Genomic DNA, 20293 nt, shown 5'->3' on the forward strand with positions numbered 1-20293 from the left:
TTCTGATTATTTTATAAGAATCCAACAATAAAAAGCTGTTAAACGAACATCAATTTTTAATTTATGTGCTTCTGTAACAAATAAGCTTCTACTGAATGTGATTTTTCAGGTTTTGGGCTTCTACTTCTTCCAGAAACCAATTTCTGGAGCTGGAGCTGGCTTCTGTAAAGAATAGACTTCCCAGCTTTTTTCAAACTGTTCTCTTTCACACGTTTGAGATTCATTTAACAGTTCGGTCCAAACCGTTTATGAGAGTTTGACCCAACCAATCCGATCTGACTCGCGAGGTTCAAACATGACTTTCTGTGTGCCGATCCAACCTCCTAACTCATCTCAATTCTTAAATCCATGTGGGTCAGTCACTCAGTCTCCTATAGGAAAGTTAGTTTAGGGTTTTTTTTTTGTTTTTTTTTCCCCTACGAAAACCCGCTGCAGGAATCAAACATGCGTTTCAAAGTAGGGCATTTGAGAGAGATTTCTAGGATTGTCCCTCGATATTTCCACTCAGTTCATCTGTCTAGTTCTTCATTAGGTTAGTCAATCGCTCAATTCATGAAATTTTTTTTTTTTGGGAAGTAAGAAACTTTCGCTATTTTCCTTAGTTTCTGTCGATTACATTCTTATTATGAACTCGGGATTTATTTTTGATTTTTGATTTTTTTTTTTTTTCTTTCTGTTGTTATAATTTGAACTGCAGAGGTTTTTGAATTTTTGTCTTGTTGAGTAGTAGTTGGATTTGGGATCCGAGACATTACTCATCTAGTTGAATCGGACGAGTCATCTCGTGTCTAGCGAGTTAAACCATTACAAATTAATTAATCTGTTTTTCATTTAGGGTATGCTTGGTAACACTTCTGAAGTCTGGAGTCTAAAGTCTGAAGTCTGTTTTCTGAAATCTGAAATCTTATTATGGAAAAGTTTTTTGTTTATCATTTTTAAAAGCTTCTGGTTACAAATAGAATTTTAAATAATAATGGCCATTTTGACAATAATACCCTTTTATAATTTTAATAAATTATTAACCGAAAAACATAACATGTTATGCATAATGAAACATCCACACGTTTAATTTTGATTTCTAACACATCAAACACCCAAAAGTATTGTTTTTAATTTGAATTCATACTTGAGAAATTATATTCCAACAAGATAATACTCAAACAATAAATAATCATTCATTTTCTAGTTGAAAAATAGAAGGTTTTCAAACATGGAACGAGAGAAAGGGGAGAGACTTTGACAACACAGTTGTAGAGGAAAGAGAGGTAGAAAAGTTAAAAATAAGGGTTTGAAGGTTCGTATAAAGAAAGAATAAGTAATAGAAATTAGGATTTTGAGGAGGGTATTCTAAGAATAAAAAAAATTCAAATTTCAGAAGTTTCATCCAGCATCTCTCCATCACTGGTTCAAAATTTCTTAATTTGGTTTTGAAGTCTGAAATTTGAACTAAAACAAACGGAAATAAAACTTCTAAAGTCTGAATTTTAAAGGTGGATCATCTCCATTTAGACTTCAGAAGTGTTACCAAACACACACTTAGTATATTTTTATATTTAAATTGTACCTGAGAATTTATTTTGTACAATTATGAACTGGATTAACAGATTATACGAGCAGAGGATCTCATTTTATACGGAAAAAAAAATACCAATATTTATCTATACCAATCAACTTGCCCTAGTTTTTAAAAAGTACTTGTATTGTTTATGAAATCTTGGACCAGATGACTCAACTTTTTGACGAGTTAATGAGATGATCCGTTTGATGGACCTTGAGACCGAGATAATTTGTGGAAGTCGTCTCAATCTTTTTCAAGATTTAAAACCATGGTGCTGAATGCGTTTTAGGATTCTATGAATTTGGATGACACCCAATTGTGCACCATGGGATCTATGCCACCCGAGAAATGGCCACAAAATTGAGTTGGCATTATTTATTTATTTATTTTTTGTGTGTGCGTTGGGGGTGGGGGGTTGAGGTGGTTATTCTCCATCTATAGAATTTGTATAGTTGTCTACAACTAATTTGGATGAGGCTACAATGATGGTGCATGGAGACGGTGTTAGTTAATATTGTTGCCGTATTATTTAATAATGCATATTGACAGAACTTAAGGAAGAATATTATAAGATGAACGTGAACCTTGGCTTTGGTTTTGGAGAAATTTGTTTAGCATTCAAGGAACAAAACATTCAGAATGGGCATCATTGAGATGAGATGTTGGGATGAATGACTAGCAAGATTAAGTATATATTTATATATATTAATGCTTGGATGCATCTTAAGGAACTGGTCAGAAGCTCTAGCATTTGATAATGATAAGAAAATCGTTTGAGATGGGTGTGCAACAGGGAACATTAACGACAATAATGAGGAGTGGCTAGTTTGGGTTTTGTGTTCTATTGGTGTACATTGTTTAAAGAGTTTAGATTTGAGGACCTCCTCTTTAGATGGGCTTTTATTTGAAAAGGAATAGTTTGTCCTTGCTTTGTTTCCTTTGGAGGTCGTCTCATCCTCTCTTTAATAAAGACATTTTCATTTATCAAAAAAGAAGAAAAAGAAGAGGGGAAAGCAGGAAACACTGATTGAGTAAAAAAGAGAGAGAGAGAGCCAGAAAGGTGACATCTTTCTTGCAATCTTCCCTCTATTCTCTCTTGCCAGCCTGATTCTCCCCCGTGAAATGGATTGGTCCTTTGTCACTTCTATAATGGGCTTAATGCTTTCACCTTGCTTTCTTGCTTTCCATGAATCATGCATCGTGTAGCCAATTTTGTTGTTTTCAATGGGCATTAGGGCCTATGCACTAATGGTGGATAGTGCCCAAATATGTATAATTATTTAGAGAAAAGATTTTTTTGGATAAGTCAAATTTTATTATTTAAAGGTTTTTTAAGATGTATATTTTATTTGCCAACTCAGGTACCCTCAATCAACTGTCCAGGCAAGGTATATTCTCTCCAGCACCATTTGTGATTCCCTTATCTCATGTATGGGTGAAAAGCAGTCAAAGCATAATCAAGAGATGGTTTCATGTTCACGGGTAACAAACATTTCATTTCTTGATGGATTTTGGAAATTTCTATCTAACATAAAGCATAACTTTAGACATGTCATATTCATTCATCCGACCCCAAAATTTTCAAATAAGGCTTTGATGATGTAATAGACAATATTTTACTCTGCTCATGCTGTCAGGCACATATTTTGCATCCTCATTCTTTTTCATTTCTCTTAAAAGAATAACATATACGATAATTTATTTGATCATATGAACAAATATGAGATAATGCAACTCTTGTCTACCTTTAAAAAAGAATGAATAGTTTCCTTATCTATAAGTTCATAGCTTGGGAAGCTTCTATTTTACTTAACGGATCTTGTAAGATGTGCATCGAGTTTCCATCCTTTGCTTGTTTGAAGCTTTTGAAATCATTCCTAACTTACTGATAACAGTTGCTTTCAGGTTTTCGAAAATGTCAGAAACACCGCAGGAATTTCCTTCTGAAGTGGATTTTTTAACATTCTTTGAATCCACTCTAGATGAACCTGAAGGTAGATTTATTTTTTATTTATTTATTTGGTATTTCCTTTTGAGAGTTAAGATAAATATGGTGTTCTTGTCTACGAAAGGAGTTTAGACTCACAGCGTGCTATGTCAATATTATTGTTTTCGTTACTTTGTATCTAGTAAATGAACATCATTTTCATCGAGAACGATATACCTTTGATTGTGGAGTTTGTTTATTTATTTACTTTTGGAAAAGATGTGATCTCAATTTCATAGGCATAGGTTGGGATTGGGAAATATTTGTGTTTTTCGATTTGATCGACTTTGAGCTTATCTACAATTGTTGAGGCTACCTCTTAAGTAATGTGCCACCTACCTTTCTTTTTCATGTGATCTCGGTCTTTAATTTGACTTTCTAAACCTGGACGCCCTCTTGAGTCTCGAGTAGTTCCTCACAATCTTCTTTGCTCAAAGATTTGGCTTGGTCATTGGGATGTTGAGGTTGATTAGTTATTACTGTCAAATATTGTTTGTTGAGTGGCACCTAACTCTTGATGCTTAGCATCAACTTCTCAAAGTGGCTTATTGATTATTATAGGTTGATGACTTATGAGTGTCCTTTCAGGATTGTTTATCATTTTCTACACATATAGTGATAATTTCCTCAAAATTGGATTAAATTCTACCACCCAGTTGGTGGAGCATGGTTCAACGCCTTGGGTTGCTCCCTAGAGATGAGAGATTGAGTCCTCCTGCTGCCGATTATACTCTATACAACAGTTTGTGGTAGCTGGGCGTATCCGTGACTGGTACTACACCCAAAGTGGGTGGGGAAACCTTATGTCATAAAAAAAGAATTAAATTCCACATTGTTCAACATATTTCTACGAATTTATACCATTTACAGGATGACTAAAATAGACATCGGAACCAAAATTTATAAATTTATTGTGCATTTGACTTATCTTTGAAAATAATCAACTTCAAGTCCCTGTCTTCATATTGGATGTGGAAGACAATTTGATTCATGAGAAACTATGAAACCAGTTAGAAGGGAGAAGTTTTTAACTTTTCCACTTTCTGATGTTAAATGGTATTTAAATCTGTTTTCATTGTTTCCTTCTATCTGATACATCAATTGTAAGTTTTACTTTTAAATCAATTTACAGGTCCTTATCATTGTTGGTTGAATAAACTTGAAGAAAGCAAGGATCCCTTCAACAGAAAAGGGGCCTTCTTAGTTCTTGCTGATGTGTTCCTTGAGGATTCTTTGATACTGGACTCTGATCGTGTCCTTATGTTTGAAAGAGTTAAATTGCTTCAGCGAAAGTAATTGACAAATTGTATATCTGTTATTACCTTATTATTTCTTCATTGTCATGGAAGAGCTCTAATCTAAGTGGAAGATCCGTCTAAAGTCTAAACCACATGATTTTTCTTCTTGTAGGTATCCACAGCTCCATATTTTTGGCTTTCAATCTTGCAATTCCATTTGTTCAGTTGCTTCTCAAACTCATGTGGTGCAGACTATCATGAAGGAGTACATTACCTTCCCCATCTTGCTGTCTAACAAGAAATTTTCTGAGGTGTGGTGCAAATCCTTTGATAATTTTTTAGAAAATGAAAGAAAAATGAAAGTCTGATTTCAGAATAAACCACTAACACGCTTGCCAACTAAAAAAGATGATGAAAAAGAAAAACAAACAAACTCGATATCAGGCTTGCTGGCAAAGCATGAGGGGTTTTGAAAAGTTTTTGAGATGGGTGAGAAGAGTCGTGCCATCTCTCAATATGGTGTGTGGGTTTTCTGTTAGTTATTTTCACAAACATTTGCAAAGAGAGATTGCGTGACATATTTAAAGTGTGAACATTTCTCTTCATAGGTTTATCACCTTTAATCCTAATGGTCACCATCATCTGTCGTTTTTTAGGAAATGTTGGCTCTAGTTCTCTTTCTCCTCCCCTTATTTTTCTTCTTCTTTGTATTGACATAAACCTGGTGAACCTGATTAATCCCAGCAACTTGAGTCGGGTTTGTGCTGATTGTTGTGTAGTTTTGGTTGGGCTCAGGTTCAATACCTCAGTCCAGATCTCTGGTTGGGTTGGGTTGACTTGAGTTGAGTGTTATGAGGCTCAGGTTGGATCCAGCTGGTCTTCTATCCAATCCTACCTGCCTGAGTTGCAGCCCAAACTGAGGCTTTCCCTTAATTTTCATTTCTCATATGAGCTATCATTTTTCCAATCAAAAATAAATTCCTCCTTTTAACATAGTAAAATGCAAGTAGAATTTTTGCTTTTTGGTGCTAAGCTTATTTTATTCCTAGTTGCTACCCCTGAATTCATTTACAATGCTCCAAATTAATTTCAAACTGCTTGTAATTGATCTAATATTTGACTTATCATATTACCCAAGGTTGACTAGCTTTATTATTTGTTCTCTTGTGCCTCTATCCTGTTTAATGTGCCTAGATAACAAATCTGGCATGCTACCTTCTATTTAAACATTTTAGGAGCCCTTTGCTATATTATGAGAAGAGGACAGAGTTTGAAATTATTATCAAAGGTAACTCCTTTTTCTTGAGTCTTTATTTTGTTAACTCCTACCGATTGATTTATTTGTCTTGTCTACAAAAATGCGCAGAGAGTATGTTATATTTAACAAGTTTTAGCATATTAATTTAGCAATATCATAGGCTTTATTACACATATTGTTACACAAAAAATAATAATTAGTGAAAAAGAGTTGATGAATAAAACATGGTATCAAGATTTTAGATGGGGTAGATACCCATGTTCTTGGTTTAAACTTCACGGCCTGTCTTTAACATTTGCTTGGAATATTTTTTTTGCTACCAAAGGAACCCTTATTTATTCCTTCTTCATTCTTTAAGGAAAATCACTGATTACTTAATTTGCTGACATCAGCACAAACAAAATATAAAATGGCAATAGTTGATGGTTACATAATCTTTAAATATCATCATATTTTTTGGACTTGGATTTTAGTTCATAAATATTAACAGCCACTTGTTTTTTTCCTCACATTGTGCGTTTAATATTTTTTCATTTTTTCTAGTAACCACTTATTTTTTAAGAATAAATTAATTCCAAAAGAGTGGCTACATTGGGTGAGGGATATCCCCAATAGGCAAATAATTTATTAGGACAGTCCCCACCCATGTATTGACATCATAAGTTGCTTCACGTGTGTAAGATTGTGAGGGTGGAAAGTCATTTTGAGGGGTTGAAGGTTTTTTTTTTTTTTTTAAAACATAGTGCAATCTTGGTGTTTGAAGCAGGGTGGTTATCCCCATCCTTCTCTCCTGATAGGAAGGCAAAACTATTTGACAAATGGTTTCTCTGTCTCTCTTATGCTATTTTATTGAAATTTTTCACATAATATTTTTCTTAAGTTATCAATGGTGAATGATTGTACATATGTTTTTGTGTTTCACTTGGGCACAGTTATTCTTTATATGAGTACGATATGCTAGTCATCAATTCTTAACTTTCTATTTGAATTTATGCGCAGCCATTGAGGAGCTCAATTCATTACAGAATGAGAATTTTGCAACAGTCCAGAACTTGAATGACACTGGAATTAAGCATCCCGATGTAATTAAGGAACCATGCTACTTTTTTTTACGGAATCTACTTCTATACTTTCCTGGTATGTTTTGCAAAGATATACTATTGATCCTCCATTTGAATCAGAAGTTATTATTAATTTATCATGATTGCGGTTTCCTTATTGAATCATCATCTTTCTTTAGACATGACTTTTCTGCTGACTTGTATAAGTCAAACACTATAAAAACTAGAATGATGAAAGGATCTTGTGTTTTAATGTTAAGATCCCATGCCAAAGTTCAAGAATAACAACACGAGTTGACAAACTTTTGATGGAACTTAAGATCTTATTTGCATCAAATTCTATCTTGACAAAATTGCACTACCTTGTAGAATACCTTTTCTAGATAAATTCATGTTTTGCCTTCATGGAATCTTGCTTTAGAATCAATAGATCTTTTACAGTTTCTTTATTGATGCCAGTACATACTTTCATAAATTAGTTTAAAATTTACAAAAATCACTGGTAAGACTCTGAATTATTATTTTTTTTTGGTGATAATTTGAGAAAGATACTGCTTATATTTTTCCATGCTTTGCAAAACATATATGTAAACATTTAAATTCAATTAACTGCCACGTTCTTGCTCACAACTATTTGATTAAAGAGCAACTTTGTACATGGTATAAAGATCCCATCTAGCTGGAAGCATGGCCTGGGCAGTCTTAAAATTGATTGGCAATGTTAGTTCTAAAGATAATGGAAATAGAAACTTCTGAGTTTCATTGACATGTGTAAAACAACAAATTATTTTTGTCTCATAATCTGCTCTTCAGCTGCTAGCACTTTTATGTCATTCTTGGTTGATCGCTATTATCATTTTTTCCTTCACTGTCTTTACCATTGCCTTTTGTTCTCCTCCTCTCTCTCATGTGAATTGGGAGTGCGCCACTAATGTGTTAATCCCCTGCAATATAATGTAGGAGTAGGACAGAGTATGGAAGAAGCCTGCTTTTTATAAAGGATATAGGGCGGTCAAGGTTTTCTCAACTTTGTACTAGTTGTTGGACTTTTACATTTAATGTTTGAAGAAGGGAAACATTTTAGGGACGACGGGTGAGGAGTGTAATAGGATTTAGAACTCTGTTGGTGTTCGGACCTGAACAACTGAGTAAAAATGAGGTGAGTTGGGTAGAAGGCTGTTTGCAAGTCTGTTAACCATCTTTTTCTGCATTGTAATCTGACTAGAATTTTAGGTATTTCTTTCCTCTCTCAATTTCGGATTTGTTTGGAGCCTAGAACTGATAAAGTTTAAATGGAAATTATCTTAAAACTACCTAGAAACTTTGATCCAATCACTTTCCAAATAAGAACTATAATATAGGTAATTAAGAAAATAATAACTTTTCAAAACTCACTAAAATTCCAAAAATACTATCAACTATCTTACTGAACCTCTTGTGCCTATAAAATATAAAATAGTTGAAACAAGATTTTACTGTGAAGATTTTTGAAGATGCCAGCTTGGTATGTTGGTCAAATCTATAGGTGCACCCAAGTTTTAAAATCTCATCTTGAGGCAATGTTTCTGTCAGGAGAAAAGTACGGCTGGCCTATATTTGAACGAGAATGCCGTGTCGTCCAGCGGAGCCTAGAAGAAGATGACTCGCTTTTCTTTCGCAGCTGAAATTCGACATTCCTATGTTTCAATAGAAATATAAAGGGCTGGTCAATGCCAATCTCAGAGTTCGGTCAGTTTACTCTTTGTAGTCAAAGGACCAGTTAAAGCTACCAGCTATGGGAGAGACCCACTTCAAGTTCAAGGCAGACTAGCTCCTTCCACTATCAAGGAATCGATTCCCCTTTTGAAATTGATATCTTGTGTAATTCCCGTCCGGTCTTGACCTTAGCATTGCGTGAGAATCCAAATCATTCCCAAAACATTTAATATTTCTTTCTTGTTTCGTCCAAAGCCAGAATGTTCTGCTGAAACAGTCCAAAACAGAATGAAACTTTGAACCATGGGTGTACCAGACCTGGGTTTAATCCTGTTTTCTTCTACTAACCACAAGCATGCATGTCTAAAAAGAGATTTTAAAATAGATTTTTGGTATAAATTACTATAAATAGTAATTAACCTGGAGCCTCCTACATGCTGCACGTGATTTGATCCGCCTTGGCTGTGCAATAATACTGGTCAGCTGGTTGAGGAAGCCTTTATGGTTTCTGTGGTGTTCATACGGTAGATATCCACCTTCTCCTTGTGCTCTCTCACGAAACAAAACACATATAAGGGTTTTGGGTTGGAATTTGCGGTTCATGGACATGTTCAGCCCCCTGAAATACGGGTCTTGGTTGCTTGAAATACCTCTTCATGGTTTTTCATGGTGGCCATCCCTGAGAGATCCACTTGTTCTCATCTCCTTCTCTTTATAAAAATGCACCGGGTCGGGTTTAGAGATGGTACATGTTTGCATCGAATTGATTTATTTATTTATTGCTAGGTAAACAAGGGTTAGCGATCAACAGAGGAGAAGGTGGGTTCAACAGTCCTCAAGCCTTAACTAACTTAGCTAAGTTGGCAACTTCACATGTTTTCATCAATTATTGTCATTTTGGTGAATAAAAAATTTTGGCTTACAATATTGTGTTTGTTTGTGAGAACTAGCTTGAAATTGCTATTTTTCCTCTTATAAGTGTGCAAAATTCATCAACTGAGATTATGAAATTAGAATCTAAGCGTATAGACTCCTGTTTTTCCCCCCAGATGAATAACAAGTTGTCGATGAGAAATTAAGCATATATATGTAAGACATATATGTATATGTATATGAAAATTTATTTTTTCCTTGATTCCAGGTTGCATCTCCGTGGACGAAATTGGAAACCGCTTATTCCTCTCTGACAGCAATCATCATCGAATCATCATATTTGATTGTGACGGAAAGATTTTAGATTGTGTATGTATGGAAATGCTTTGCTATTTTGATAAAAGTGGATGTAGGTGTAATGCCTTAGGGATTGGTTCTTTCTTTGGAGTGCGAAGCTAGCTATTCCAATAAAAGGAATGCTACACGGAAGTAGAGAGCTAGGATGTATTTCATTCCACATATATTTATATGATTTTTGATATGCCATTTTTAACACTAGTTATTAGGGCCCTCATGGAGATGAGCCACATTTTGGGTGAGGATGAGAATCATTCCCATTAAGAAAATCAGCTAATTCTGAAACTTCTAACCCTATCAAAAGATGATTAACAATTGATGCATTTTTGACAGTTCATTTCAACTAAAACTTTGAGACAACAGTTGGTAGGGTAGAAGTTTTAGAATAGACTGATTTTTGTTTATTTTTTTATTACGAAAATTAAAAAGATTTTTGAAATTTGCATAATCCAGTGGTGTTTTGTTGTCCTTTTGGAAATAGAATTATCTGGGTCCCTTGTATGGGAATAATGTTGGAAGTTAGTACCATGCCATATACGACATTAGCTGATACTTGATTATAATATTATTTTACCACACCAGACTATTAGAACCAAAGTGTGTGCTAACCAAGCTTGTTGGGTCGAGGTCATATCCAAGTGAATCACACAATTTTCAGTGTGCAAGATTCTCTAAAGTTACATGGTTTTTCTTGATTTCTATTTTTGTTGGCTTGCTTCTTTGTGATACTCTTAGTTCATTCAGATATGACATACTTTTGAACCTTTTAGTTACTCACTTTTTACCTTTTCCACCCTTTTTGATGAGTTATTCATGTAAACTATTTAGTATTTGAGATTAGTTTGTGGCCAATGTGTTAGTTTGTTTTGCCTAGGTTAACCTCTTCATTTTTCTGTCGACTCCATGCTTTAGATTGACTTTGTGTTGGCTGATCTAGTTTATCTTTCAGATCGGTTCTTCTCCAGGTTTTGAAGATGGTGAATTTGAATTAGCTAAGCTACTACGTCCTGCCGCTTCCTTTTATCACGCTCCTGAGGATTGCCTATATTTTGTGGACTCAGAGGTTGGTTTTAGCATTATTTCAAATTCCATCCATAATCTAATATTTTGAGAATGGCTCCCAAGAACATGCTAGTAATCTACATTATATACTTGTGGAAGTATTTGGCTGGATGTTAGATATTGCTTAATAACTAACTTTTTGGACATTTCAAAATTCCTAAACAAGTGCTTGGGAGGTGGAGGGGGGAAGGACATACCCATGAGTTACTGAAGAATTAAATTAGGTTGGAAGACCAGCTTTTTGGAAAATGATGTACTGCAGATTTTTTTTGATAGGTTAAATAAATGTGAAGGCGGGGTTTTGATCCCAGGTGTATTGTACTACCACGTCACAGACTTTACCACCTCATTGAGGTAGCACCTTCAATGTGCTGCAGAAATCTCCTGAGGGAAATGAAAATGATATATTTTTTTTTGTTTGGAATAAGTTGCAAGGGGTATTGTTTCAATGCTTGTTATTGAGATATGGAAAATTGCCAATGACGTTTGTGCAGTTTGTGCTAGTGTATGTTTCCTTTTTTTTTTTCTATAAATAAATCTTAGTTCTTAATATACTTGCTTCTGTGTTGTTGAGCTTGCCCAGTTGTACTTTAAGAAAATGAAAATCTGAAGCAAATCCAAGTCTAAGAAATTGATTTAAATTATTAGATACATAGAAACTCTAGAGATTAAGGATTTTTACCTGAAGTACAATTTAAATAGTATGTTTTGAAATGCTTGAAAGGAATAAATATTTTATTTTATTGTTATTATTTTTTTGGCTGCAGTCTATCTCTGTTATATGTGTCATGGACTTGGTGTCTAAAATTCATTAACCATTATTAATCTACTCTTTCGTTTTAGAGGCATGTGTGTGTTCAAGCGTGTGCTTGGGTGGGCAAGGCACGCATGGGTGTGCATGACCGCATGTGTGTGGGTGGGTGGGTGGGCGAGGCAAGCATGGGTGTGCGTGAGTACGTGCATGTGCGCGCACGCATGTGTGTGTTGAGCAAATCCTATGGACATTTATTTACAATGATTCAGGAGTCAGGACCAGTATGGAAGTTCAAGCTCCAAGTGAACTGAACTAGGGGAAGTGTCCATCTAAATCACCGACATGTAAATTATCACATTGTCATGAGTCACCTCAAGGAATCTATATGGAAGGAAATTTTCCATCTACTACTTTAGAAGGTGACTTCCTCCCACATCTGACCAAAAACAACCTTTATGTTGTCCTTCTAAATGTTTAGGTATTCATTTTCTAAAGCTTAGTGCTGCCCCACCATATTTCTATAGATCCTTAGCAACGTATGGTACACATCTCCACTAACCCCCACCCCCCCTCCCCTCTTTCCTCTCTCCCACCCCCAACCAAAAAATGGTACACATTATGAAAGTAAATCCTATCACACTATCCCCCTAATTTCTCTATTGAGAAGGTAACTAGGCATGATTCTGAGATACTTGATTCATTTTCCTTTTGAACTTAGTTATAATGTGGCTTCAAGTGTTTCCCCAAAATGTACAAGTATTCTTCAACTGCTTGTTCATATCGTACTTTTTTTTTTCTATCAAGAAGGTAATGGTTATTATTTTTCATGTGTGAAATTTGTGGTTCTTTCGATAATCTCTCCACTCATTTTCCATTGGTAACTCATTCTTGTAAAATATTGATAAGTAAATTCATTTTTTTGTAATAATCATGTCATTTGTTCTGTTCCTTGTGTTACTTTCCCTTTTTGGGTTTGTCTTGCATATTTTTTCTTTTTGATAAGCTATTGAATACCTCTTCCCTCTGGTGTCATTTTTTGTCCTCTTATATATCTATTTGTGTTGGTTCTTTTCTGTGAAGAACCATGCGATTAGGAGAGCTCATTTGGGGAGGAGGGATCTAGAAACAATCTATCCAACATGCAATACGGATAAGAAATTCAGTGGCATATGGAGTTGGATCTTGGATAAGCTTGGAATGGGAAGAGAAGTTGTTTCGAAATCTGAGGAATTTGATTTGGATTCACTAATCTTTCCTTGGCATTTGATGAAATCAAGAGAAAACAATCTCTTAATTATCAACCGTAGGTAACTAACACACATCTTTTCATGCTTCCTTAATCTATTAACAATGTACACTTCCCTTTTCTTTTCCAAAGTGTTAAGCATGAATATGCTATATGTGGACCTTATTTCATCTCGCAAAAAGAAGAGAAATACTTCCTAACATCAAATGCACAAATAATGAATATTTTATACATGAATTACAAAAAAATGTTGATAAAGGTAAATGCTTTGCATGGAGACACATATTTCTGCACTTAAGGTATGCCTCATGATGCCTTTCACGTGAGGCGGGCACCTCAGCTTGCCCAACCCTGATTATGAGTTTGCTCAATTATAAGATAACTTATTGGATGGTTATGAATGAGAGGCTGGTGTCTTTGTACCTTCTTCTTTTTTCGCTGTGTGTGTGTGTGTTAGTTATATATCTTAACTTTCTTAGCTAATGTCTTTTGGCTGCTTTTCAGTATAGCTTAAAGGCTTACTTTTCTTCAATGTGCAGTTTTCAAACCTTGTGGATTATAGATTCAGCTTCTGGGAAGATTAAAGAAACTGTTACTGGTTTTCATCTAGTTCTCTGCTTTTTCTATGATTTGCTTCACAATCATCTGTACTGGATATTGACATATTGATTCTGTAGGATATCCAAAGATTATCGAGATCTGTGGACAAATGATCACGGAGAAAGTGTCCTTGTTGCGTCAGATATTTGGAAATCAGTTGAAGCATAGTGTTGATCCTAATTGTTCACTAGGACTTACACATACTAGTATGATGTCATCATTGGCGACTTTTCAGAATGACATAATATTTTGTGATACAGGTGCATTTTTCAGTGGATGCATTACCTTAGCACCTTGTTTTAATTTTGGATATTTTGTGAACAATACTCATATAGTGACAACTTTGTGTTTGTCAAGTTGGACAGACAATTTTGAAACTAAATAAGGAATCTGGAGTGATCTCAAATTTCCACTTTTCGAACTTTGGGGTCCTTGGTCTGCCATATTGGCTTCCTTCCCCTTTGGAGAGAGTTTTTGCTGGGTGAGTTGGTTTGATGCAGTTATGAATTTTTATACTGACTATATGGTACACGTATCATTATTTAAATTGTTTACAAGTGTTTGTTGTTTTCAGAAGGATTATTGAATAAATGTATTGTATGGTGATCTTACAGTGCAAACGCATATCATGTACAGCATCTTCAGTGTTTCAGTGTTCTACCAGGTCTTTTTCTATCTTGTTCCAAAAAGTCTTTCATGAAATGCAGTAGGGTTGCTAAAGTCTGCACTTTATTCTGCCAAGCTAATTAATGTTATGTTAAATGTTTGATTTTATATAAAACAGTTCAGAGGTAAAGGGCTGAATCATGCATCTGATGTCTTGTGATGACACATACTTGGAAATAAAACAAATTGTGTTTTATCCAAAAATGAAAAAAAATGATAAAGAGACAAATTGTGTCGTGGAGGTGCTAATGCATTCTACAGCGACTGTTTGATGCTAGGGCTTAAAATGGTACGGATTTTTATCCGAAATTCGAGTGATCCGAATCCGAATTTAGCTGGTTTGGTTTCATCAAGTATATCCGAATTGAAATATGGTTCGGATATGGGTTGATGTAGCTTGACAAGTCATATCTTGGTTGGATACGGTTCCATCCCTATATCTGCCAAGAATCAAATGATATATTACTTTGCAAGTTGTATTGTTATATTTTGCAAGTCATCTTTCATCAACAAACAACGGTTGGATGTAGTGGGGTCAAGGCCTTTCTTCAAAATGGGGAGGTCTTGAGTTCAAGTCACCATTTAGTCACATTTTAGCATTTTATTTGAAATAATTTTAAATGTTTTGACATTAGGCAACTCAAATCAATTAATTCAGGCAAATCGAATTTGGATATGGTTTTAATGAATGTAAAATGGTTCGGATATGGTTTTTGCTAGTATGATCCAAGTCGGATCTGGACCCGGACCTGGATAAATATTTGGATATGGATATTGACACACTCACATCTGACCCAAACCCAACCCGTTTTAAGCCCTATTTGATGCATCAATTCTGTTTTTGTTTTTTTTCATAATATATTGCAATTAGTAAAATAGGACGGTTCCCCCCCCTCTCACTCATTTGTCTCAATCTTTATCTCCCCATAAAGAATGTATCTTGAGGAAAATTTTCATTTTTGTTTTTGTTTTTTTATCTTCTACCCCTTTCCAAGAATACCCCCGACTTTATTGCCTTCCCTCTTGTACCCACCTTTCCAAGAATACCCCTACAACTTATATATTGCCTTTCCTCTTCTCCCATTTTCTAATAATGGTCCTCCAACTTTATTGTCTTTCCTATTTTACCCCCTTAACCAGAAAGATGGCCCGGGCAAACTCTAGTTAATCTAGAAAGAACAACTGGAACAATTAGGCTATTGTTGCCATACGGCACGGGCAAATTCTAGTTAATATAGAAAGAACAACTGGAACAATTAGGCTATTGTTGCCATACGGCACGGGCAAATTCTAGTTAATATAGAAAGAACAACTGGAACAATTAGGCTATTGTTGACATTCCCTACCCTAGATATATAGTTTCTTTGCATCAGGTTGACAGTCGGAATGCATGGTGTCAAGCCTTCTAGAAATGATATATTGCAATGACACCCAGTTGCAGCAAATAGTTTGTAAAGGTTCCTTCTCCATGTCGGACAAGCACAGGTAAATAAATCAGTTCACGAAAATGGGATTCATTTGGTTTCTTGGAATTTGAGGGAAGGAGTGGGAGTTGGCTGATTCATTGAGAAGGAGAATTGACCTAGGATGTTTATAATAATAAAAATATTTTAGAGGTAAAGTCCAAGGAGTAGGTGCAAAGGGGGCTACAGATTCTCGCATTGGAGGTGAAAATGCTACAAATGGGGTAAATACAGGGATAGAAGATCATTAAATAATTGAAGTTCTAAAAAAGTTGTTAGAATAGCAAAAAAAAATTTCCAATTAAACTAGTCTTAGGAGGGGGAGATGGTATTATTGGCTTATGTACTCCAGGTAAGATTAGATGAGAGCATTAAGAAAATTTGGAAGATATGGAATGGATATTTATTGGAGGGGACCTAAATGGACGGTAGGGAAAGACAATATAATATAGGGCTTTAAAGGGTTCATGGAGGGACAAGGGTTTGGAAAAAGAATGAGAGGGGGGGGGGGGGGGGTAGGCATCCATAAGTTGATTAACAGAATTAGTAAATTTATTTGGTTATTAGTAAATATGTTTGTATCTAACACAAATGTTTGTAACATATAATTGATAGCCTAAAATATATTTTTTCTATATTTCTTTATGATTACGATACCGGTATTGATAAATGTTTCGGAAAGTTCCGAAAAATTGTGAATGTTTCAGTTTATTCATCAACAGAAACCATCCTCCAAATTGTTTTGAATCTTGGATGGATTTCCTTGACCTCCATTTAGTATGTAGGCGCAATTTTGTATAGCATAATGATCGGTGGCACTGTGCCATGTCAGCCATGACTCATGAATCTCATACATTCCATACCCATACCAATGTCAGGGCTTGTCAACATGGGTACACCAGGGATGCTTGGAAGACCAGGAATAAAGAGACTATAGGAGATGATTTCTAGTCTTCTTATGATGAAAGACACATTGCCAACCTATATTATTACTGCTCATTCTCTTCTCTTTTAAGAACTGTCACCGATCTACAGAGGAAAATATATCTAAACAAAACGCATTTGTCAAGGTCTTTTGATTATTTTAATTTGGGTTCCATATTTGATAAGACCAAGACGAGTCAAACATTTCATTTTAAAATAAACCAAACTGGTCATTTCTTTCACATCCGTATGCCGGTTTGCATGAAACTGGCCAAAGTGCCTGTTCTGTTTGAACCAGGTCTGGCCAACATCAAGCCTTCTCTTAGATTACTCCTTTGAACTGCTCGAGTCTGTTGTCTAACTAAAACTACAGATAAAAAGCGAGACTAAACTGGAACCTTTTCAGAAGGTTGGTTAATCTTAATGTTTGACTATTTCTCCTTTTACTAATTGGTTTTGCCAATGTAGAATAGGATTGTGCCTCTTAACTTCGTTCCAGAAAATAAATGAATGTGACCTTCTTTTGTATGAAACCATAGAGAACATAAATGGCCATGACTTCTTTTATGTGAGAGTTAGTTATACTAATCTTCTTGTACTTGGTCTGACATTTTATGTTCTACAAATTAGGAAGATGTGACATACAGGTAAATGTAGATATTCCAAAGGATACTGAGCTAGCAGCACCACTACAAGAAGGTTGTATCTGGCGCCAAACAAGGGGGTCTGCTGCCGAAGTCACAGGATCAGAGGAAGTGGATCCATCGACAGAAAAGGTTTGACTTTGCACTCTTTTTTTATTTATTTTTTTATGTATGTGTGTGTGTGTGTGCGGGCAGGCAGTCGTGCGCATGTGTGTACAAAATAACTACGAAACCAAAACCTGTAAGATTATCTTGCCATTTGAAATGATGCATGAGGTCATGTTGTGGGTGCTTACAGGTTGGTGTTGCTCAACAATGGTTTGATGAGTTGGATAACCTTGCCTTTTCAAGCCCTGGGTCAGAAGCTAGTCTACAAGATGAGACCAAAAATCCAGATAGAAACTTTCACAAAGAGGACAAAGTGAATATCAGTTGTGCTGTCAATATCAGTCCCGGTACAAGTGAGGTATACTTTTCAATGGCTTTTCCTCAACCATGTAGCATTTATGCCTTGTGAGGGGATGAAATGTTAGACATACAAACAGTCACAAACCTGATAAGCTGACACCCCCTACAATTTATTTCAACATGTTTATAGACATTTTTCAGAATAGTCTAACACACCCTACTTTTAGTTCATAATAAGTATACAATATATTTAGAGCCGTGCTAAACTGACTCAAAAAAAGACACTTGAATATACTCAACTGATGTGGAATGTGCACAGAACCATAGTTTTTCCTCGAGATACACAAGAAAAAATCTATGGTTCTGTGAACATTCCATATGAGTTGAGTGTTTTTTTAAGTTTTTTTCTTTTAGTCAGTTTAGTATTATTCATATATTTGATGCCCTATTCTTTAATATATTCATTCTAGTTATTAAAAAAAATGTTAATTCTACAATATTGGATGATGGAGCTGTTCTATCCAATATTTTAGTTTTTTCACATATTTGCGAGAAGACCGGATAGGTTTTAATCTGTTTTTTGAGAAACCTGAGTTCCAAAGGTGATTAGACATTTTATATGACCATTTCCACCATGTTGCAGGGATATTCTATTCTAAAACTAAATTGAATCAACTTGACTAAATTGATTATAATGTTTAGGCAACCCTATAACTTGTTTAAGCCAACTCATCTCAGAAACTAGTCAACTTGGAAATGCACTGAGTCACATGATAAATGCACCTAATAGGACTAGAAACTCGACCTAGTTATATTTAAATTTTTTCCCTCTAAAAATCAAGGAGCAAATAAATAATTTATGAACTTTACAGTATTAAAAACTATCTTTAAATATTTAATGTATATGTATGACTCATCCAACTTGACTTGCGGAGTTGTTGCGTTGTCTCCACTCAATGACTAGAAACTTGACCGAGTTATGCGGTTAAACTTAATATTATTCATAAAACCAAAATAATAATTAAAAAAATCTTTACAGTATTTTTAAATATTTAATATATATTTATTTGACTCGTTAGCTGTTGAGTTGTCTGCACTTGGTGGACATATGAGTTGTTAGAACTGCAATCTATTGGAATAATCTGCTTCAATTGATCCATCTATTTGTGTGTGTGTTTAACTTATTATTTCTGTTAGTAAGTTCACTGGTTTAGCTAAATAATGCTGCAAGTCATGGACATTTGCCAACTCTTTTGCAGGTTTTCATTGATGCTGTGCTTTATTTGAAGCTGAAGAGGAATTTGAATTCTTTTGGGAATGGTCTGGAGGAAAAAGCGACGAGGATATTGGACATTATGAATGAAAAAGGTGGAAGAGATGCAGCATGTATTGGGCTGATGTTAGAATCAAGCAGAGATATGGAAGACTTGATCTTCATGAAACCCTTGCATCTGAGAGTCAGGCTGGAATGTCTAGACCAACCAACACCTGTTGCATCCAAAGATATTGTCTTAACGGATTCAACTATAGAGGTTAATGTATCTCTTTAAGTTACTAAACACCCTATTCAATTTTGATTATTGCGAGCTGGACAATAATTATAATTATTATTTTTTAATTGTAACTGTGATCAAAGTAGCATTGAATTTAATCAGAATGTCAAAAACACAAGACTTTTTCAGTTCATTGAAAAAACACCTGGTGACTAATTCATTTGCAAGGCCTTTGATCAGGCCCATTTTTTCTTGATTTTTTTTTAATCCTTCTTTTTAAATCCAATCTTGGTCATGAACTCTGGATGGTCGAGGTGTTATTTGGCCAATGTGGCAATCCATGTGGACGGAAAAAGTGTAGATAAGGGAGGTAGCATGGTTACTCTTAACTTAACTCCTGACACTCTTGTTACTTTGGCATGGCCACAGGTACTCAACCCATTGTGACTTTTGGCTGGTTCACACAAGTAGAATTGTCCTTTATGGGTTCATTTAATATGGTCCCATTAGGGATGCAAATTATGTCCCCATTTAGCGTGCACGAAAGATTGGGTAAAATGGTAAAATGGCACGGTCATTGTCCTTTGGCCTAGTTGGTTGCACCCTCTGCAACACCTTTCAGCCTAATCGTTGGCGCACACAATACATCCTATAACGGCTATTATTAGTCATTTTTGTTTGGTCCTGTTAGTGCTGGTCGTGAATATAATAGGTCCTGATGATTACACTCACTTGAGCCCATTGGTTGCTCATGTCCAGCCGTATTGATTCACATATATCCATGATTGGCCATGTTTACCATACCATACCTGGTTTGTCGGTTTCATTCAACCCAGTTGGCTAAGAACACAGTTTCCACCCAGTGCCCACGACAAAATTGGACATTTTCACATGATCCCTATTGGACCACACATTTTAAAAACAATGTCAACGTCCCTGCTTATAAAGAAAACTGAAGTGGATGAGCATAGATGCATTTTTTGCAGGACAGTGTAACAGCAATCGA

The 20293-nt window shown here is 35.3% G+C and overlaps 1 protein-coding gene across 2 annotated transcripts; it reads left to right on the plus strand.

The window, feature by feature from the left end:
* The first annotated feature begins 375 nt into the window (after window positions 1-375).
* On the plus strand, window positions 376-19412 carry EMB1974 (NHL domain-containing protein). 2 transcript variants are annotated; one of them, XM_086438808.1, is made up of 17 exons: window positions 376-532; window positions 2920-3040; window positions 3454-3552; window positions 4678-4837; window positions 4956-5094; window positions 5978-6071; window positions 7041-7178; window positions 9939-10039; window positions 10977-11090; window positions 12924-13150; window positions 13629-13687; window positions 13767-13949; window positions 14047-14170; window positions 14304-14353; window positions 17373-17518; window positions 17685-17852; window positions 19054-19412. In XM_086438808.1, exons 2-17 carry the CDS (start codon window positions 3031-3033, stop codon window positions 19342-19344), a joined length of 2103 nt encoding a protein of 700 aa, XP_086294934.1. In that variant the 5' UTR covers window positions 376-532; window positions 2920-3030; the 3' UTR covers window positions 19345-19412. The 2 variants fall into 2 exon arrangements, with proteins under 2 accessions (XP_086294934.1, XP_086294933.1); XM_086438807.1 differs by having other exon boundaries at window positions 3464-3552.
* The last annotated feature ends 881 nt before the right edge of the window (window positions 19413-20293 follow it).

The sequence above is a fragment of the Akebia trifoliata genome, chromosome 4, assembly GCF_017979445.1.
Source record: "Akebia trifoliata isolate Shusen 1 chromosome 4, ASM1797944v1, whole genome shotgun sequence".
Taxonomy (NCBI): domain Eukaryota; kingdom Viridiplantae; phylum Streptophyta; class Magnoliopsida; order Ranunculales; family Lardizabalaceae; genus Akebia; species Akebia trifoliata.

Excerpts from the sequence above, each read along its gene's own strand:
- EMB1974 (XM_086438807.1), top strand. The coding sequence starts at position 445 with ATGCGTTTCAAAGTAGGGCATTTGAGAGAGATTTCTAGGATTGTCCCT. Across the intron at positions 14,171-14,303 it reads TTGGAGAGAGTTTTTGCTGG|TGCAAACGCATATCATGTAC; the intron begins GTGAGTTGGTTT and ends GTGATCTTACAG. Across the intron at positions 14,354-17,372 it reads GTGTTTCAGTGTTCTACCAG|GAAGATGTGACATACAGGTA; the intron begins GTCTTTTTCTAT and ends TCTACAAATTAG.